General features: G+C 40.0%; 1 protein-coding gene across 1 annotated transcript; it reads right to left on the reverse strand.

Moving 5' to 3' along the window:
• Window positions 1-4,083: 4,083 nt before the first annotated feature.
• CT55 (cancer/testis antigen 55) lies at window positions 4,084-18,833 on the reverse strand. Its single transcript, XM_006219491.3, has 5 exons — window positions 18,758-18,833; window positions 16,171-16,355; window positions 11,368-11,512; window positions 5,050-5,162; window positions 4,084-4,289 (listed from the first exon to the last, which is right to left on the reverse strand). Exons 1-5 carry the CDS (start codon window positions 18,804-18,806, stop codon window positions 4,098-4,100), a joined length of 684 nt encoding a protein of 227 aa, XP_006219553.2. The 5' UTR covers window positions 18,807-18,833; the 3' UTR covers window positions 4,084-4,097.
• Between the last annotated feature and the right edge of the window lie 4,025 nt (window positions 18,834-22,858).

The following is a 22,858-nucleotide window of genomic DNA, read 5'->3' on the forward strand; positions in this document are numbered from 1 at the left end:
TATCAGAGAAATGCAAGTCAAAACTATGATGAGGTATGATCTCTCACCAGTCAGACTGGCTGTCATTCAAAAGCTCACAAATAACAAATGCTGGAGAGGCTGTGGAGAAAGGGGAACCCTCCTACACTGCTGGTGGGAATGCAGTTTGGTGCCGCCACTGTGGAAAACACTATGGAGATTCCTCAGAAGATTAGGAATAGACTTATTGTATCACCCAGTAATCCCACTCCTGGTTATATATCCAGAAGGAACCCTATTTCAAAAAGACACCTGCACCCCAATGTTCATAGCAGCATTATTTACAACAACCAAGACGTGGAAACAGCCTAATTGTCCATCGACAGGTGACTGGATAAAGAAGTGGTGGTATATTTATACAATGGAATACTATTCAGCCATAAAACGACAACATAATGCTATTTGCAGCAACATGGATGTTCCTGGAGAACATCATTCTAAGTGAAGTAAGCCGGAAAGAGAAAGAAAAATACCATATGAGATTGCTCGTATGTGGAATCTAAAAAAATAAAAAATACATACAAAACAGAAACAGACTCATAGACATAGAATACAAACTTGTGGTTGCCAAGGAGGAGGGGGTGGGAAGGGGCAGACTGGGATTTCAGAATTTGTAGATACTGACAGGCATATGCAGAATAGATAAAGAAGACTATACTGTGTAGCACAGGGAAATATATACAAGATCTTGTGGTAGCTCACAGCAAAAAATAATGTGACAGTGAATATATGCATGTTCATGTATAACTGAAAAATTGTGCTCTACACTGGAATTTGACACGATTGTAAAATGACTATAACTCAATAAAAATGTTTAAAAAAAAGAAGTGGAAAGCATTATAACAACATGAAAATCCCCTGGCTATATAGAAGAGCGAAATATAATCCCTTTAAGTGACAATGTCTTATTGACTGTGAAGGCAAAAACATGCTAGAAAAGGTTGAGGCTTTTCTAAGCCAGAAATTGAGATCATGAATGTGGTAGCTTGTTAATTCAGTTCCTTTTGCCGTTGCACTGTGCTATTATTCAACATTTTTTTAAAGTAAAATAATTTTGCAAAATAACTGAAATATGTTGTATAATGGGTTTATTAAAAAGCCTGGAGCAGTGCAATCAGTAGTAGCAGTAGCAATTCAGTGACAAAATTATGACCTAACTGCCTGTCATCTAATGTTGTTACAGTTAATAATCGCACCCTGCATAGACTCCTAGTCATCATTTTTCTAGTCTTGCTTTAGTCAAGCCTGATGATGAACCAGTGCATAACAGAGAGCAGATAGTATGTACATGTGTCTGTGTGTGTTAATGAGGGTCCTTACTTATGTTGAACGTCTGTATTGGCTATTGCAGCAATGATGTCCAAAACTCAGTGACCTATAATAACCAGCACTTATTTGTACATTCACAGTTTTGTACATTGCTCATGAACTAAAGTTTGTCAGTTCTTGGCCAGGCAGCCCTGTTTCAGATGTGAGTTGTTTTGTTTGAATCTGCACTGTAGGCTGGATTCCAATCAGCTCGGCGTGCTGTCACTCTGGGCCTAGGATGGAGGGGCATGTGCTTCTCCTGGTGGACCACCGTAACACCAGGGGCACTTACTCACATCACATACTCTCACATACCATGCAGCAGCAAGTCATTTGTCAACTCCAAGTCTTTTCAAGTCTTTAAAATGCACCAAGCTCTTTTCTGCTTCAGGGCCTTTGCACATACCTTACCCTCTACTCAATATCCTTTGCTCAATAAATATCTACTTACCCTTCCTTTCTCAACTTAAATATGACTTCCTCAAGTGATCTTCCCTGACACCTAATCTAACCTGGCTCCCCCCTATTATCTCATCTTCAGAGCAGCCTTTTTCTTCCTTCCTCACCCATTATAATGTTTACTTCCATGGTTATCCAAGTGATTACATCCATCTTTCCCATTAAATCAAGTGTCATTGATGGCTAAGCCACAGCTTCTTTTTTTTCACCTTTGTATTGGAAGCATATATTCAGTCTGGTATTTGAAAAAAAGTCTGTTGAATGAATGAATGAAAACCTGTAGAACTCTTCAGGGAGAATTTCCACTTTTCAAATGTACTGAGTTGACAAGTTTGGAGACAGACAGACAAACATGACTGATTCCCAGCTCTATTTGTTCAAAGGCCTCTGTCCTTTACAAAATCACTTGGCTTCTCTGTGACTGTGTTTGCTAACTCTATACTCCCTAACTCTGTGCTTTTGAGGATTAAATGAGGATTGTGGATGTAAGGTCCTAGCCCATGCTCTGAGTATACTGTCAGTCAAGATTCATGACCATTTTGCTCTCTTCCTCCCCATCCCTCCTCAGCAGAGTTCCAGTCCCATTCTCATAACTAAGAGCTAAAAGAGGCTCTGTCATACTTTCTGGTTAAGGTAGTGCAAACAGTGCTCTTAGACATGATAGTAAAGTAGTATGTGTGGAACTTGGAGTTAATGAACACTTTCCTAACTGATATTCTGTTTAAATCTCCATTTCACATTTGTTTGCCTTTAGCCTGAAGTAGATGAGATTTTTACAGGCAACAATGGAATTGCAAGACTATAGAGATAAAATTCTAGAAGAGTGAACAGACTTGACAAGAATAAAGCAAAAGGAAAGCATGAAGCCCTTTGCTAGAGCAGCTCATGTCCCCTTTGGATGAAGAGTTTGCTGGTCCTTGTTATGAGGACATGGAATATATTGAGTCCAAGGTGTAGTTCCAGAGATGGCAGGTGAAAATTTTTTTCTCACACTTGAGTTTGAATTCAAGATAGACTGCTATAGGTAACTGGCTACACGTTTAAGAAACTTTGGCAGCACACCTGGGTGGGAACAGAGATTTGAAATTCGGATTGTAGGTGGCATCTGGTGCCATATGTGTGACCAGTTGAACACAGTTGGGTCTCAGTGTTTATAGGGCCTCAGAACCCCTTGAAGAGCTGACTTTATTTTTTTATGCACATAATGGGGACTGAGCCGAGGACCTCATGCATGCTAAGCATATGCTCTACCACTGAGCTATAACTACCCCCACCAAAGCTGACTTTAAAATGCAGTAAAGGGAATAAATGTGTTTATGACACTATCAGAAAGATGAAATGTATCATCTGATTTTTATTCCTGGTATGGGGTGTTTTCAAGTGGGAGTGAAAATGTTCTAAAATGAAGATTGTGGTGATGGTTACATACTACTGTAGCTATGCTAAAAACCATTGAATTAGGGGGGGTTAGGTTTCTGATAATCCACTGTCACTCTCCAAGAACAGACTTCCACATCAACCAAACAGGAGAATTCAGTGGGGAGTGGGCAGAATCCATGGTCCATGCATCTCTCAAGCCCAGCACTGGCCTTCTCCGTGACCCCTACAGGGCATGGTGCTGCTCTGGAATAACGACTTTTCTGGGAACCCGGGGCCACAACAGCTCCCACTTGCCTCTTTCTATTCAGAAGCTACTAGTCCACGGGTCAGGAAGCCAGGTGGGCATTAAGAGAACACAAGTTGCATTAGGGCACAGAACTTTGGCCTTTGTGTTCAAGGCTATAAACCTAGCACTCGGCACATAGGAGGCAATCACTCTTTCTGAAGTGAACCAGTGGGTGACTAAAATCTAGAGGATATTGACTCCAACTACCCACCCGTAAAGTGGGAACTAGCCACTAGATGCTTGGGTGGTCCCACTGGGCCCATAATGCAAACTCAGAATATTAAAGAAAAAAACTATGATGCACAATATGTTACAAAAAAACTATTTCTCAGATCAGAAACTCTGTTCTAAAGGTGGAAAAAAAGAACATAGTTTAATTTTTTAAATAAACAGGTCCGCTAAAAAGAGAAAAATCATACACATAAGATGATTTCAAGGGATGAAGATGAAAATGTCTAATCAATAATGAAAAATGGTGAACAGTCTCCTGAAGACGCACTCTATTTAGCCAGCCCACACAGGATTTGAAAGGTCTTTGAATTAATTATTGAGGTTTACTAAGCTGTTTTTTTTTTCCAAAACACATTTAAAACTTTATTGTCAAGAGAAGAAAAGCTGCACAGGGAATAAAAACATTGCTTTCTTATTATCCTCTTTTCACTAGAGTCATAGAAATCGCTCTCCAAATATAGCAGGACTGAACGCTCTCCACCACGACCGCATTGACGACATCAGATACTCGAGGTATGTATCCATCAGGAAGTTTCAGAGAATCCAGAGTGAAAAAGATACTATCGTCTATCACCCCATTTCTTCCACGGAGGTGAGTAATGCAGACCTGTAGTTACAAACAATGGAAACGCTTCTGTAAAAGGATCGCACCCCGTCACAGGATCTCCACCTTCTCACTCTGGCTTTAATCAGTAGGTCATTCCGAATCAGTGATGCCCAACCTGGCTAGCACATTTGAAACACCAGGAGCACAGCGCTTTGTAAAACCACACATGCCCAGACCCCACCTCACAAAGTCAGGGCCCAAGTCTCGGATCAGAAACTCTGCTTTAAATATAATACCCAGTTGTCCATTAACATCGCTAGTTACAGATGGCAAGAGGGAAAAGAGTTGCGTGAGAAAGGAATGTGATGGTAAAGAGAATATCACTTCCCTACTTCCTCTGTCACATTTCAAGCATCATCTGAACTTTTGTGCAAACTGAATTTCCCACTCATTTTCAGCCTCCACTACCCAAACCACACCCAGCATTTACTATAAGCTCCAGTCCCCCTCCCAATTCATTCTCTCCCAACAATTCCCAGAACATGATTTATTTTCTGTTCTTGTTGCTCTCAGAACATTATAATACCTCCCAAATAAAGGATATAATTTAGACCTTAAATCATATGTGTTCTACATTATTACCTAATTATTTCCTTTCAGAAGCACAACCTTTTCAATAAGAAAATAGACTCCTCTTTGGCAAAGAATATATTTTCTTTTGGGTTTCCCAACACACCCAATAGAATTCTCAGCAGCAAAAATGATCACCACGGAAAGGCTAAGCAGAAACGTGTAACAAGGTCAACATCAAATGAACTACCTCATGCACGTGCTTATGTCTCAGAGGCGTCACTGAGAGGGCTTTTCTGCTCTGGGTGTCTGGCTGGATGGAAAACTTGACTTCGACTCGGTCACCTTGATAAGGCTCAAAACCTAAAACAGCCATGGAGAGAAATCAAGTTGGAATTATCTCTTAATGTTCTAATATTAAATTTCGCAAGTTACTGTGACACTGAAATACCCTAAAATAGTTTCTATTACATCAAAGGTACATTTTGAACATTTTAAAACAGGTAACCTGTAAGCCTTGCTATCAGAAAGGAAATTTATAATCCTTTAGGCATTGATTTTTCTCTACTGACTTAAAATCAATTGGGGGAAAGCATTAACTGTGCATCTCAAACCAATCTTTTTGAGAGCAGCACAGAATTTATTACACCACTTGTAACATTCACAGCTTTTTTCTGGGGAAGCAGAAAAGTACGTATGTAAGAATCTGGCTGCCTGAGTTCAAATCTTAATATTGCGCCTTACTCAATTTGCAACCTTGATCAAGTTACTTAACTCTCTGTGCCTTGAGTTCTTCGTCTATAAAGTGAGAAGCACAATAGCAACACTTACTACCCAGAGTTGAAGGGACAATGAATCGATACATATAAAACTCACAGAACAGTGCCAAGAACAGTGCCAATCGATACATATAAAACTCACAGAACCAAATGAATGTTGACTGCTATTAGTGGTAGCAGTACCAGTAAACATACGGCTACACAAGGAAACAATTTTCTCAGGTGTTCTGTGCTGATGATGAACTCTATATATTTTATGTTTTACAGGTATAAACAACTATTTATCGATGTACACAGTAAGTTAAAAGTGAGTCACAGGGCACAAAGGTACCATGGAGGATTTGAAGCAAACGGAATTTTCAAATACTACTACTGAAAGTGAAACTTGATACAACCACTTCAGAAAGTTGGCAAATCTACTAAAGTTAAACAATTCTGGAACCTATGACCCAGCATTTCCTAGTTCCTTCATAGCCCTTTCCTTCTTCTCCTTGGTTCCATCACAACTAAATTTTAGAAATGACCCAAGACACGCGTGGGACCTCTTCTCCCTCTCTCTCTCTCTCTCTCTCTCTCTCTCTCTCTCTCTCTCTCTCTCAACCTATGCATGTACCAGGGAAAGGTCGTGTGAGGACTTGGTGAGGAAGAGAGCTCCCCCCCAAAACCAAATTGGCTGAAACCTTGATCTTGAACATTTTGCCTTCGGAACTCTGAGAAAATAAATATCTGTTGTTTAAGCCACCCAGTCTGTGGAATTTAATTAAGGCAGCCTGAGTAGATGAAAACAACATTTAATCTGGCCACATTTACTCTCCACCGTGCGGGCCATAGTGATATCACTGACCACAAGAAAACCAGAGACCCAAGCATTTACTTTATAACTTAGTAGGTTTTTAAAGAAGCAGTACCCAAAGACAGCAAGTTAACATGGAAAGTTGAAAGAGGTACATTGACATACAATTGTATGACATATGACTTTTCTTTTATCAAAAAAGTGCTCTGGTGGGTGGGGGGAGGGTAATGCTCAGTGGTGGAGTGCATGGTTAGCATGCACAAGGTCCTGGGTTCAATCCCCAGTGCCTCCATTAAAATAAATAAAGAAACCTAATCACCCCCCAAATAAACATTAAAAAATGCAAAAGATATACCTATTAAAAAAAACTGCTCTAACATAGTTTCAACAATGTTTTACTCAATTTTTTTCTTAGGTACATTGGAAAAGTGAAACAACAGCTGTTAATATGTTAGCTTCACTAGAAGAATTTCACAAACAGTTAAAGGATGCCAGATGCTTTAAAGAAGAAACAGAGTTAAGTGAATTCCCGTAATGGCTTGTTCCTTCCATCCAAATCATGGACTCAAAGTGGCAAAGAAAAAAACCCAGTCCCTGATGTGCAAAAGTGTTCACCGCTAGACCTCAATATTTAAACTAGCTGGTTTGACACTCACAGCCAAGTCATTTTGTTTTTCTGTTGGACATAAACCATCTCATAGGATTCAACCTCAGATAAGTCACCCCAAGACTGACAGAATAAAACAAAACACAGCCACTTCATAATTTTGTCTAAACAGAAAACAAGACCACTATGCCACCCACAAAATACCCAGAGAGCTGCTCCCACTTTCCGAAAGCATCCACCCTAGGGCTAACTCCTGCTTCCTTAGGCTCTCCTCCAAATCACTGAACTAAATCTCACATCCTATTATAGGTTCTTTCTAATACCCTCTTACTGAGCCATGGCATGGGTCCCCTGTGGTGTGTGTTATCCCTTTCTGAAGCAAGTAATCAACCCAACTTGGTCTTTGGCTAAAAAGCATTGACAAAAGTTGTGAAAGATTTTTTTTTCTGGCAAAGGTGAAGTATCTAATAGTACTATAAATGCTGTTATAAATGCAGTTTAAAAGACCTTCACTGGGGATAAAGCGATTTTTTTCAGTGCTAATACAAATACAAATTTGTAACAAAGCATCATAATAAACATAAGGTTCTTGGAAACTGAAAAAAAAAGATGGAGCAGAAAGGCACTTGGAATTGGCTGTGGTGCAAGCATAATTCATAACCACATCCAAACACCTATGATATTCAACCAATTAAAACGGAAGCTACAGTAATCAAAATGTATATGTGTGTGTGTGTGTTTATATATTTAAAATAAATGAATTACAAAACTTCTGGGGCAAAGTTAATATGGAATACAAAGAGAAAGTAACTCAGCATACTTAGTTTTTTCTTTTTTTCTCACTTGTTTTCTCTTTCTATTGCACTGATCAGATTTCAGGCATGCCTGAGCCTCGGAAGGACTACTGTGTAAAACAGCCCAACTGTCTTAACATGGTAGTGACCTTTTTGAAAACGAGTATTTTCAGTTTTAATTCCAGTCTGTTTAAAATCAGCTGGAAATCGTTAATCAAAAACTTCAACCTAGTGCCAAAATTCAGGTTTTAAAGCTTTTGGAGAAATTCAGTTATTGCTATGAAGTTTGCAAAGACAGAGCTGTTGAAATTTTCCCCTAAATAAATGGAGGAAGTAAACAAATTGAACCAGCAGAGCTCAAGTGGTGTACAAATGTGAAAGCAGATCATTGTACTTGGGAACATTTCAGCATGTGGCAAGAACCTTTGAATGCAGCTCTTATTTTGTACTGGAGGTAGTTATATTGTCTAACAGAATGGAAGGAAATTAAGAAAACCTACAAATAAGCCACTGGATCACAATTTGATGAAACATCCAAAAGTTTCCATTAATGTACACAGAGGTTTTTTTTTTTACACAGAAGTTCTTTTTTTAAGAAATAATTCAATTTTTGAAAAATTCATGAATAATGCTATTTTAAAGGTCCAAATGTAAAACCTGTTAGTCATATATAATCTGCTGGTCATATAAAAATACTCCAAAAGCAGATTAACTTTAATCACTTGTAACACCCCCTTTTAGTCTCAAAAATGACTCAGATTGGACAATAGAGGATATGCTCATCCCCTCCAGCTAGAGCTGTAGGAGAGGGTGGCCTTACAGAAGCTAAGGCCTTTGGTAGAAGTACAACGTCACTGCCAACATTTTCCTGCCCACTCCAGGCTCCTGCATGTGCTTCCCATTGGCTAAATCCAATCATAAGAATGTCAGCAGCTGAAGAATGGGTCCTTTAGTCACTACAGAGACATGCTGAAATGGGGAAGTTACCTCTGGACTGCATAAGATGGCGGAGTATTGGGCAATTCAAGGTGTACGGGAAAATCTAAAAAGGCTATGTGGAACTTCCTTTTTATCTCTCAAGTGGGTACTCAAGCCAGTACATTGTGAGAAATGAAGAAATAACCCTCTTTGTGACCCCAGGCTTCGACCTCAGGTCACACTGGTCACATAAGGATATATAGGATGTTACAGGAGTGTGTTAGTGCATCACATGAAAAATAAAGAAATAGCAACATTGTGCACTTGGTAAATACCCCAACTCCCATCCCTAGGCTGAATGCCCAATTCCTTCTTTTAGATCTCCATTATGTTTTAAACTGTAATTGTCTTTTGCCATTTTCATTGGGTTTTATAATCAGATTAATAGCAGCTCTTCTGACAATTTTTTTCTTGCATATATACATATGTATTATTTTTTCAGACTCTTTTCCATTATGGGTTATTACAACATATTGAATAGAGTTTCCTGTGCTATACAGTAAGACCTTGTTGTTTATCTATTTTATATTTGGTAGTGTGTATCTGCTAATCCCAAATTCCTAATTTATTCCTCCTCCCCCTTTCCCCTTTGGTAACCATAAGTTTGTTTTCTTTCTATACATCTTTCTGTTTTGTAAGTTCATTGGTATCATTTTTTTTTTAGATTCCACATGTTAGAGCTATCATGTGATATTTGTCTTTCTCTGTCTGACTTCACTTAATATGATAATCTCTAGGTCCACTCATGTTGTTGCAAATGGCATTATTTCATTCTTTTTTAATGGCTGATTAGTTAGTATTCCGTTGTGTGTGTGTGTATATATATATATATATATATATATATATACTTCTTTCTATTCTATTTTGACAGTTCTAAGTATGACTGGTTAGGTTTTCAGGTCTTCTTTTTCATCTACTCTCTCCTCCACCCTAGACAGTCCATTACTCGAATCACTCAATTTATTTTGTAGCAGTAAATCCCTCCACCTGTGCTTTGCGTTCCCCATCCTCTCTTTATAACCAGGGACCTTGTTCCATCAGTCCTTCCTTCACCTTCAGTCAATTCCTCTGGCATTACAAACATGTTCAAGTGTTTCCCATATTGAGAAGAATTCTAGCGAGGGCTGCCATGGGTGGTAACTTCCTGTTGGTATGTTTATAAGGACCAAGAAATTGCCTTTGGAGCTTAGCAATCACAGAGGCCTTTTCTCCTAGAATTGGGTACTTCTGACTAAACGGGTCTTTAAAATCCCAGCTGCTAGCAGACAATCATCTTTGGTGGCTTCCAAGGTGAAATCCTGACTTTTAAACCCTAGAAGAGTAAAATAGAAAGCTGCCTGGTGTGGCTGAACTAATTTTCCCTTTTGTATCTAAGTGAAATGGCAGCTCCTTGCACTTAAACAGGAACAGTATTTTTACTTCTATTCATCTTTCAAAATCCAGCCTGGCAGGGGGTTGCAGGGGTATGGAGTCCAGCTGGGAAAGCACCTCACGCAGGCAGCCTTCCCCAGTTCTCTCCATACAGTCAGTCATGGTCTCTCCTCTGCTCAGGAATATTGTTCTTATCACACTCTTTTAATGTCTGTCTCTCCCAATTAGACTATGAGCTCTTTGTGGGCAGGGTTTAATAAAGTCTTAGTTATCTTGGTCTTATAAATATCTAGCACTATATTTTGAGCTGAACGAAACTCAAATAGCATTTAAAAATTAACAAATTTTTGCTTTAGGCATAAAACAACAAAGTGTTATGCCTGATAATTAATGGACGGACACACACACTTGGAAAGTGTTGGAAGAGGTCATTGAGAAGACGTGACCTCTGGCTGACCCACAAACTGGACCCGGGCAATTGGAGGCTCCTCGTTTCCTCCAATGTCCCTGGAATGTATGTTCCACCCACTGTTCCGACAGATGGAGTTGTTTCAAGGATGCAGAACTGAGAGAGTAGGGTATTGCTGAGACTATTTGGGTGGTATACGTGACTGAACCCTGTTAAGGCCTCTATATAAACTTTTTAAGATTCTGGTGGGCAGGTGCAGAGATTACCCATCTTGCGGTACCCAACACAAGTCTCATATATTAAGTTCCCTTGTTTATCTAACCTGCTCCCTACCCATCTGGAGCAGCCTGACCTAGGTCTCTTCTTGTCCTCCATGTACAGGGCCAGTTTGTGACCCAACAAAGGTACAAGGCTACATCCAAACTTTATTTTAAAGTTTTTGAAGTATTTAAAAAAACAGTATCCCTGTATACTTGTAATATTTTTCAGTTAGATTAGAAATTCAATGCCTATATGAATGGAAAAATGACACAAATACTAGTAACTTCATTCGATAAATGCAAATGCAACAAATGACAGCATGAGCTTTTAAAAACATTATCCATCTGTTCCTTGCTGGACATCATTTTCAACAACAAAGGTCCACCTCAAGCATTAAAGAGCCTCCAACTGGAGCCAAGGACGATGGAGAAGGAGTTCCAGTATAAAATCCTCTTACCAATTGAGCATGTTCCAAATTGACCCTGGAAATGATGCCTGTGACCATCTCCAAATGCACTCTATAAAATTAAAAAACAGGTAAAACTTAATTTTAAATTTTTAAAAGATAAATTGTACCTTTACAAACAACATCTAGAGAGAAGTAAGTTGTATGATTAATGCAGTTAACGTCTTCCATCAGAGAGTTAACACAGCCAAGAGAAATTCTAGTACAGGAGTCTGACAGTCCATCACCATTGCCATTGTCACAGAACGCCTCCACCTGTGAGATAAAGAAATAGTTACTTCAGACACAACAAAAGTTTAAAAATCAGAAACATATGCTTCCATCATTGTTGTTCGAGAAACAGTTTAAACAACTATCATAAACAGTGGTGAATATATTTCACTTGACACATCATAGACATGAGATGATAAAATAATGCCTGAACTTCCCATCTTTTTTATTTTTTAGAGAGGTTTAGGAAGATTGAGCAGAAAGTTCCCACATATTCCTTGCCCCCAACCTCAGTTTCTCCTGTTATTAGCATCTTGCATTTGTTCAATGGGTACATTTGTTCAATCAATAAACCAATATTGATCATTTATATTTAATGTAAGTCCATAGTTTAAATGAGGGATCAGGCTTTGTGTTGTACTGTCATGTATTTTTTAAATGTGTCTAAGACATTATTTGTGCCTACACATATTCAAGAAATCAAAATAGTAATTAGTTAATTTGTGTCATTATTATTATTATTTTTTGAATATGTGTAAGCACATTTGACTGTCCTTTATGATTGGATTACCACATTCTGTTGATTCTTATTTTGTAGTTGGCTTTATTCCTTTGATAACTATGTAAGTTTAAAAAGCGAAAGATACAATCTGTTCTTAGAAACAATAACTAGTACATATTTGTAAACTAAAAAAGTGCAGTATACTGTATATATGTATTTACATGCAATATAATGTGTATGTGCAGTCGAACTGTAATAATTCTACATATTAAAACTGAAAAAGGAAAAAAATACATTATTTGCGTACCGATTTGTTTTAATGTACTGATCATATCAGGTTCAAAGATACAAGGTATACTGTTCCTGCCCCCAGGAATTCACAAAGGGGAGTGAAAGGCAAAAATAACAAATTCTAAGCAAGTTGTGACAAATGGTAAAAATAAGTGCAAAAATTGCCTTCTGGGAATTCTCAGTAAGGAGAGAATTTAAGACTGAGAGAATATAGGACGATTTCTTGGAGAAAGTGGGATTTGACCTGGGCTGTGAAAGAAGAGAAAGATTTTTACCTGCGAATGAGGGGAAGGTTAGCTGAGGACAGATATGGAGAGATAGCAAGGGAGGAGAGAAAACACGTGCCAAGGGAGATGAACAAGGAGGAAAATCGTAAGATTCCAGATCAGGGAACCTGGGGGTAGGGGACAGAGCATGACATGAAGTTTGGAAAATAAAGGGGTGGGGGAGTGGATAGCTCTAAAAAAGACAAATCAAATCAGGGCTTATTTTATCTACAATAGGGAGGCATTCAAAACTTTTATTATTGGAAGTGTAAAGGCCTTTGTTTTATATTTCACTTTTCTAATTATACTAATAATACATGTTCATTGTACAAAAAATATGAGACCCAGAAAACAAAAAAGTAGAAAACAATTACACATAATCCATAAGCACTGATTACATTCTGGTCCTTACTCTACTCCATATGTTTTTACTATGCATAACTATGCACTATTTGAAGGAAAATTTTAATATTATATATTATTAATGCATTACCAAATGATCACAAATAAGTCAATAAACTGTTGAAACATTATTTGAAAAGACAATATGGCATCTAACTGAATGGAAGCGCCATAATTTGACTCAATTCTACAAAACTGAACATTTGGCTTATATCCTAACACACTGCCTACTTGCTGGATTTATTGCTGTAGGATGAACTCCTAGTTTTCTTGTGATGAAAACTCTTAGGATTTACTATTTTAACTTTCACATGTAACATACAGCAATGTTAATTATATTTACCATGTTGTAACTACGTCCCCGGTACTTGTTAACCTTATAACTGCAAGTTTGTACCTTTTAACCACCTTCATCCAATTCCCCCTCCCCACACCTCCCACCTCTGGTAATCACAAATACGATCTCTTTTTCCATGAGCTTCTTTGTTTTTGAAGTATAACTGACCTACAACACAACGTTAGTTCCTGTTACACAACACAGTAATTCAGTATTTCCATACTTTTCAAAATGATCACCACGATATGTCTCGTTACTACAGGAGTATAATTTTTTTGTTTGTTTGGTTTTGGGTTTTTTGGGGGGAAGGAGGTAATTAGATTTATTTATTTTATTTTTTAGAGAGGTACTGGGGGTTGAACCCAGCTTCAACTTCCCGAGAGCAAATTTAATCGGAGAAATTAGAAAATGCAGAAACAAAGAAACACACACAGGCAAGACAAAACAATAACAGTTTAGCCATAAAACAAAGTCAAGGACCTTTAGCTCCTCCTCGAGGGCTAAAGATAATATCCTGAGCCACAGCCTTGCGTTGTTTTACAGATACTGAAACCCCCATCAGACGGAAGAAGTTAACTGCATGCTGACCATCAGCATATAGACCCCAGACTGGTTGGAACCAGAAGGTTGACTCCCAAAATACCATCAGGTTCCTCATCACCAGCCAATCAGAAGAATGTCCATGAGCAGATCAGGCATATTGCTTCCCCCTTCCCTAGCATAAAAGAAGCTTAAATTCTACCCCAAATTAAGATGGTTCTTTAGGACATTAGTTTGCCATCTTCTCAGTTCGCTGGCTTTCCAAATAAAGTCTCTTTTCCCTGCCCCGACACCTTGTCTCTATCACGGACCTGTTGTGCTGTGAGTGGCATAAGCTTGGATTCAGTTACAATAGGAGACAAAATTGGTTACAGCATGTAATATTTGATATTGGTTTAAATTATAAAATTAAATATTTGATAATGGTTTAAAATATAAAATTAAAAGCTTATTTTTAAAGCTAAATAATTTAAATAAAATGTATAGTGATAATGGACCAAAATACTAAAAATCTGAGAAATAAAATTGGCAGGAAATATACAGAACCTAGTAGAAGAAAAGTATGAAACAATTCAGAAATATCGAAGAGGAGAGACATGCTTTTTAGAGGAGAAGGCTATTACCATTATGTCAGTTCTCCCTAAATGAGATCTGTAAACTCAGTCATACTAATTTAAAAATCCCAACGGGTATTATTGTGGTTGTTGTGGTTGGAAGTGGGGGAACTAAACACAATGTTTTAAAATTGATACAGAAAAACCAACACACAGGAAGGGTCAGGAAAATTCCAAAAACTTAAAAGTTTTGACCGGGAAACCAGGCCACCTACCTTGAAATGTGTTACAAAGGTTCAGTAATTCAAACAGTTTGATCATACCTCCGGGGCAAGATAACACAATCAAATGAACACAACAGGACGTCTCGGCAGTTTCAAAGGCCTTTAGGAATGTAGCCCATGATAGAAGTTACACTTGACTCAACAGGGAAAAAGTGGATATTCCAATAAAGGTATGGGAACCTTTATCGGAATAAGGGAGGGGGCTGGGGACCCGCTGTCCCCATAAAGGGGAGGACAACAGGACAAAGGTATGGGGACAAACGAACTATACCCTAAAAATTGGAAAATCTTATGGTATGTCAATTGTACCTCAATAAAACTGTTTCTAAAAAGAGATTAAAATGCCTGTCTGTTCCCCTTATGGGGACAAACGAACTATACCCTAAAAATTGGAAAATCTTATGGTATGTCAATTGTACCTCAATAAAACTGTTTCTAAAAAGAGATTAAAATGCCTGTCTGTTCCCCTAGCTACTGCATCTCAGCATTTGGGGACAACAGGGTATATATTAACAAAATAAGATCTGGATCCTTCTCTCAAACGCTATACCAAAAGGCCGACTGAATATTTAGATATAAATAAATAAATAACTTTCAGAAGAAAACATAAGTGAATATTGGTGTAAATTATGAAGCGGAATAAGCCTTTGTTTGGATCTGGAATAAGGATTCCTTTGGAATGATTTTTCATTGAACTGAAAAGCAACACGGGACAAGATGGCCATATTGATAGCTGCATAAAAATTAAACTCCACAAAGCTGAAAGACCGTGTTGGAGGAAATATTTGCAAAGCGTTCATATGATAAATTTCCTAACAAAGCTCTAATTTCCATAATGTACAAAAGCTCTAATGCCCCTGATATATAAATAGCTCTAAGAAAAGTTGTTCTACTCTCACCAACACTTAAAGAAATGCAAAATAAAATCATGAGACTGCTCTTTATTTCCCAGATTGGCAAAGACTGAAAATATTTCCATCCTTGTCAGTACTGGCAAGCAGGCAGTTTCACAGCCTGCTCCTGTCAGTGTCCATCAGTCTAATAAAGCTGAAGCGTAATTTGATCATACCCATTCAAATGACAGCTATCTGTAGTGAGGTAATGGTTGCACAACTATAAATTTACTAAAAATGTCACTGAACCATACACTTGAAATTGGAGAATTTTATGGTATGTCAATTATACCTCAATAAAACTGTTCCTAAAAAGTGATTAAAATGCATGTCTGTTCACCTAGCAATTGCATTTCAACAAATACAAAGGCGAAAAAAGGAAGTCTCAGGTTAGTATAGACTCTAATAATTATCATCATTAACCATATTTTTTAATGCTGAAGAATAAACAATTTACATTTTTATAAACAGAAACCACTACAAAGATGAGAACAAATGTCCCACACCATCCAGTGCATTGGACTTCAAATTGCACTCTACTCCCACTATACCATGTCACTTTAGAGAGGCTGAATAAATGGAAACAAGGTTGGAAGTTCCCCAGGAATAAAGACAGTCCCCAAACTTATCTTACTTTGATCACTTTCAATCCGTGAGATGTTTTATCTTCCTCCACAACTGCAGTAACTTTTTGCCCAACTTTCAGAAGCTCATTGCCAGTCACAACATCACTACTGAAGTAGATCAGCTCATCAATCAAGCCATAATCACTGCAAAACTTTGTCACAACTCCCTGTACAGTTTTTAGCTTGGTGTCACCTAAGAGACGAGCAATGGTTTCATTAATTAATCTCAAAAGCAAATACACATTATAAATGAGCCTGACCAGGGACAAAATACTAGACGATAATCTAAATCTAGAAATAAACTGGGCTGGATTTAAGATACAGATGACGATGACAGTAGAGCATAGTGGTGCAGGATTTGGGAGGCAGAATGCTTAAGTTGAAATGCTGGTTCCACCATTTCTCTGTATAGCCCAGTGGCTCCACATCCAAGGTGAAGAGCACTGAGCCTGGAGCCAGACTGCCTGGCTTTGAATCACAGCTCTTCCACTTACCTAAATCTGGGTAACTCTGGGTGCATTTCTTAACCTCTCTGAATTTGTTTTCATCTGTAAAACCAGGACATTGACATTGTCTGCCTAAAAGAGTGGATTTTTAAAAAAAATTTTTTAAAAATTGAAGTATAATCAGTTTACAGTGTTGTGCCAATTTCTGGTGTACAACATAATGTTTCAATACATATACATACATATATTCCTTTTCATACTCTTTTTCATCATAGGTTCCTACAAGATATTGAATATAGTTCCCTGTGTTATACAGTAGAAACTTGCTTATCTATTTTATATATAGTAGTTAGTATCTGCAAATCTAGAATGAGTGGATCTTAAATGTTCTCACCACAAAAAATAAGATAATTATGTGAAGCGGTGGAGGTATTAACTAGCCTTATTGTGTAAACATTTCACAGTATATACACAGTATATATATATATCAAATCATCACATTGTACATCTTAAACTTACACAATATTCTATGCCAACTATATCTCAAAAAAGCTGGGGGAAAAAAGGTGGTTATAAATACTAACTGACACATATATGTCAACTGCTTAGAACTGTGAATATCTTCCACAGGTTAGAGCTTATATGTTAGTTGCTGACATGGTATCTACATGAAAACAGTCGTTAAGCATCCATTATTGTCATATAACTTCATCTACCAACAGCAGCAGCAGCAGCAGCAGCAGCAGCAGTATCTGGACAACTCACTAGACAAAGCACTTATTGATCTGGGGATTTAAATCTAGCCCAAATGTGCATCTGAACCACTCAGGTTTATTTTTTTCTGAACAAACACAGCTGGGAAACCATAATTTGGGATCTGAACCTGAAGAGTCAGCCTGCAGAGCCCACACTATGAACCACAAAGCCTTAGGCGTTTGCTCAAAGACGAGTGAATTGACTGGGGATGGCTGGGGGAAATCTTCGGTTATAATAGATTATGGAATCAGAAGCCAAAAAAATCCTGAAATTTTGGAAAAAAAAAAGTCACATTTGTCAAATGAAATCATAAAATACAAGAAAGTGTAAGGGACAGGGGTGACAACCACCACTCAGGCACAGGAAAACTTGTCAAAGACTCTCCTGTGTTGTCCAGTTGGTGTAAGTAAGGGTAATTAGTGGACAGAGGCTGCAGTGAGGGATGTCAGCTAACAGCTAAGCAGGGCAAACTTTGCTAAGACTCCGTCACCTGTGCAAGGCTCTGACTCCTCTGGCAGGGAAGCCGCAGGGAGATTCTGGCACCTGGAAGCTGGGGCCCTGCCAGGGAATGAAGCTGCCCAAAGAGGAGTCTCTGGCAAACTGCCAGCCATCTTGAGCCAGCGCACAGTGCGTCTACTCCTGGGGCAGGAAGCGCCTCGGGGCGGGAGCGCAGAGGTCAGGACCCGGTGCCGGGCCTCGGGTCTGGGTGAGACTGGCCTGTGCCCTCTCTTCCCTGCTCGCGTCTCCCTGACCACGCCGTCAAACGGAATTGATGACACTGCGACGTAGATGTCCTTCAGGCCCTGAGCCCAGCTTTCGGCACAGACGAGTACTCAGCACACAATAGAATGAATGCTATCAGAGCAGGGACGCCATCCTCCCCAGCAAACCTCAGTTTAAGCGATTCCCACAAACAAAATGATGCCTTCCCAGTGTCCCCTAGGTCGTCCACTCAATGCCAGACTCTGGGGAAGGAAACTCGGCCGGTGCCCTCCTATGGGGACAGATACGATTCGTCCACTTGGCTTCAAATACACGCGTGTTTGCACAACAAAATCAGATTTACCCTCAAATCAGGGCGATGCATGGGAAATGTGATAAGGAATCTGCTGCCCATTCAAATAACACAGGCGCAATGTAATTTCCAAAGGCACCCAGGGAAATGAAAGGGTGGGACACAGTTCCCCAGAGGCCTTCTCTGTCTACACCGTCCTCACTTTAGACAAAAGAGTCCGCGAGTCCGCGGCGTATTCAGGGATTCGGGATGCCCCACCCCACAGGGTGGAGCCGCCTGGGGGCACGCAGCGTCCTTCCCGGCCCTTGCAGCCTAGAACCCGGAGTGGGACGCCCGGCTAAATACAGGCCGATAGGGAGGTAAGGGTGAGTTGAGTACCTTCCAAGAGCCTCAGATGCTGCGCCTTCTCTGCCTCCGACGAGTCCATTCTTCTCCAGGAGGCAAGAGCCCTGGAAATAAACCGGAGCATGGTCCCGTGGTCAGGGCGGCCTGGCCCTGCGTGACACTGGGCACGAGGCTTGCTTTGGCCCAAGCCTCCGCCTCCCAGCCGCCCTCTGAACACGGCGGCAGCTGCCCAGAGGCCGTGCCTGCTCCTCTGCACCGCCCAACTTCCAGTCAGCGGCTGTCTTGCAACGTTTGGCCAAGGCTGCCACTCGAAGAGTTCTACTGCTCCGCACCCTCCAGCCAATGGGGGCCTAGTGCGTGGGCTGGAGGCGCCTGAGACGAAGCCGGCTGGTGGGTGGGGTTTCGTGGCTCCTCCCACGACAGGCGACGGTGGAGATGTGGTAGCCAACCTGGAAATCGCTTCCAATCTAATCCCTTTTGCCCCTCTTAGAGTAGAGGAGCTTGTCGATGGGCTTCTACAGGGAGAGCCTGGTGCCAGTTTTGGAAGATGCAGCAGCAACTAGGCTGGAGGACGGAGGCAGGCTCCCGCTTGCAAGCCCCACTTTTCACGACCCGAGTTCTTTTCCTTTGTCTCCGGGAACCCTCCATCCATCAACACCCCAACAGTCCCACCTCCTCACCCCTACACCCACTCCACAGCGGGTTCAGTGGACAGCTCTAAGCAACAGCTTTCTGTTTAATATTAAACAATACCATCGACATTGTGGAAAAGCCAAACTTTCACATCTACTTGGGCCTCAAAGCACAGGTTGCGCTCCGCTCTGCTTGGAAGCTGGAGCCAACTGTAACTTTATAGCAAAGCACTCATGGTCCTGAGAGACACTTTAAAAGTGTGGTCTGGAGATGAGGATGGCTAGGTGAGGAGGGTCAGGTGATATAGCACCACGCCAGAGTTTGGAATGCATCGCTACCAGTATTTGGGGAGGAGGGGACCATGCAGACATGATCACATTAAGAATATTAAATGAGGATTTAGGTTGTCTTCAATGAACTACTCACCAAAAATCTGTTTCTAAAACATTGTGTAGCTTTAAGAAACTCCATGTCCAGGTCACAGTTAGAGGCCGTGTATATGAGAATGTCTAGAACAGGATCCAGGTGTCTCCAATTTGCCCCCAAAACTGTGAAAAACTTTAGAGGCAGGGTATCCACAGCCGAAAGCCCACCAATAGATAATTTAGTGGATATTATTCCTTAAACTTGATGCTGGCCAGTTAAAGTCTCCCCATGGTATTGGGATCTAAGACAGAAATCTGAATCAGGCTCCATTGTATTACCAGGATCCATCTTGCACTCCAGGATGCTGCCTAGGACCAGGGCTCTCCTTCTGCACCTCGAACCCACACTCCTAGAGCCCTGCATTGCTCCCACATACCTACTGTCTGGCACAACCTAGGCCCTTTCTCCAGGAAGCGCTGACCAGCCAAGTGCTCTGGATCCTAGGCGGTATCCTGTGGTAAAGAAGAGTAAAAGCATTTACCCATCCTTTCTGAAGCCCAGGCCCTACAGTTTCACTCCCCACCCCACCATTCTGCCCTTGTCATGGATGTCTTCCCAATCTCAGGTGATCCCAACTTCTCAGAGTCCCTCACCTCCAGTACCCTCCCCTGGACCACTTTAACTGCCCACTGTTCATTGGCCCCTGCAGATAAATCACTCAGAAACCTCATGAGCCTCTTTTGTTCCTGGGATAAATCCCACTTGGTCACTGTTATGGACTGGATTGTGTCCCCCTAAAATTTATATGCTGAAAACCTAGCCCCCAGACCTCAGAGTGTGACTGAATTTGCAGATAGGGTTTGTAAAGGGGTAATTAGTTAAAATGAGGTCGTTAAGATGGGTACTAATTCAATATCAATAGTGTTCTCATAAGAGGAAATTTTGACACGGAGGTTAAGGCACAGGAAGAAAACTACCATCTACAAGCCAAGGAGAGAGGCCTTAGTAAAAATCAACCTTGCTGCCACCTTGATCTTGGACTTCTTAGCCTCTAGAATTGTGAGGAAAAAAATTTCTGTTGTTTAAGCCACCCGGTCTTGATACTTTGTTATGGCAGCCCTCGACAACTAATATTGCATACAATCTTTATAAGTTGCTGGATTGGTTTGAGGATTTTTGCTTCTATATTAATAAGGGATGTTGATCTGTAGTTATTTTTTCTTGTGATGTTTCTGTCTTGGTTTTATATCAAAGTAATACTCTTATAGATTGAGTTTGGAAGTATTCCCTCTTGGTTTGCTTTTTTGGAAGAGCCTGAGAAGGATTGGTATTCATTCTTCTTTAAATGATTGGTAGAATTTAACAGTGAATCAATCTAGACCTGGGTTTTTGTGTGTGTGTGTGTGTGTGTGTGTGTGAGTGAGAAATGTTTTACTTGCTAATTCAATCTCTTTACTTGTATATAGGTCAATTCAGATTTTCTATTTCTTTTTTAATAAGGGTTTTGGGTTTTATTTTTAATTTTTTATAACAGCCTTATTGAGATATAATTTACATACAATATTATTGACCTATTTAAAGTATACAATTCAGTGTCTATCTCTTCTTTAGTTAGTTTTGATAGTTTTTGTCTTTCTGGGTCATCTAATTTATTAGCATACAGTTGTTCATGTCATTCTCTTATAGTCCTTTTTATAGACAAGGATGTCCTCTCTATCATTCCTGATTTTAGCAATTTGAGTCTTCTCTCTTTTTCCTTCATCTACCTAAAGGTTTATCAATTTTCTTGATCATTTCAAAGAACCAACTTTTGGGTTCATTGATTTTCCCCATCGCTTTTCTATGCCTGAGTTCATTTATTTCTGCTCTCCTATTTATAATTTCTTTCTTTCTGCTTGCTTTGGGTTTAGGTCACTCTTCTTTTTCTAGTTTCTTAAGGTAGAAGGTTAGGTTATTGAAATGATATCTTTGTCCTTACTCTGCAATTTCTAAATTGATTCTCACCTAATACTCTTTAGTTCCTCTCACAACCTGGGGTTGGCGACGTCATCTTGGGCCCCTTACACTGGGTCAGCTGCCAGGGTGCCCAGGCATGCCACAGGTGCTCAGAGACACTGGCATTCTGAAAGTCTCCTATGAACATACATTGCCTTGAATTTGTTTTTCCATTCTTTATTATTTATTTGATGCCTCTCTTTCCTCCAGATACTGAATCTCATTTCTCTGTATCTCTTAGCAAGAGCCTGGGACTTTGTTGTAAGCCCTCACCAAGATTTATTGACTGACTGACTAACAAACTGACCCTTAATGCTATATGGTAACTACCTATTCCTTGGCCATATCCCCCTTATTAGAAATTCAGTGAAGGCAGGACCTTGTTTTCCTTGCTCCCTGAGTCGGTCAAGAATAGCCAGTTAAAGTGAAAACACTACAGGCATTTCAAAAAGGAAAGAATCTAATGCTAGAATTAGATGCTGACTGATCTGTTTTAGGTCTGAAGGAGCAAAGGTCAAGTGCTATGAGTATCACTAAGGAATCAGGACAGGGCAGAAAACTGTGCCAAAGCCAGAGAGCTTCCCTGATGCCCCAGAGCTGGAGACCAACAGGTGTGAGTGTGCAGTCCAAGAAAGCTGCAGGAACCTCCACCCCTTAAGCCTGCACCTAGTCTGCATCCCCTCTGGCCTCCACATCTTGCAGCAGTGCCTCTCAGAGTAGACTCTGATTGGAACCTTGCCTGCAAGTGCTTATGGGCATGAGAATAAGACCACATGCAAACAAAACCTAGAAGTATAGAAATAATGACTTTTTGCTTGAGTGAATGTGTGTGTGTGTGTGTGTGTGTGTGTGTGTGTGTGGTCTTACGGGCATGTAACATTTTAGGGATGGCCAATACCTGTCTTTTATACTCTGGCTCCCTTGATGGAGCCTAATGGTAACTTATCATGGAATAAATCACTTATTAATCACTATTACCATTTATTGAGTGCTTACATTGTTATGCCAGCAAGTTACTCTGCCAAATACTTTCCATTTATATATTCACTTAATTAATATTTGTTGAGTGCTATGAGCCAGCTACGCTTCTGTGCACTTGGAATATATCAGTAAACAAAGAGACAAAAACTTTCTCATGGA

This window comes from Vicugna pacos, chromosome X, assembly GCF_048564905.1.
Source record: "Vicugna pacos chromosome X, VicPac4, whole genome shotgun sequence".
Classification (NCBI taxonomy): domain Eukaryota; kingdom Metazoa; phylum Chordata; class Mammalia; order Artiodactyla; family Camelidae; genus Vicugna; species Vicugna pacos.

Bases quoted from the DNA above. Each gene is read 5' to 3' on its own strand.
- CT55 (XM_006219491.3), bottom strand. From the start codon at position 18,806: ATGGACTCGTCGGAGGCAGAGAAGGCGCAGCATCTGAGGCTCTTGGAA. The intron at 16,356-18,757 runs GTACTCAACTCA...CTCGTCTCTTAG, and splicing joins GCATCTGAGGCTCTTGGAAG to GTGACACCAAGCTAAAAACT. The intron at 11,513-16,170 runs GTAAGATAAGTT...TTTATCTCACAG, and splicing joins ACGGATTGAAAGTGATCAAA to GTGGAGGCGTTCTGTGACAA.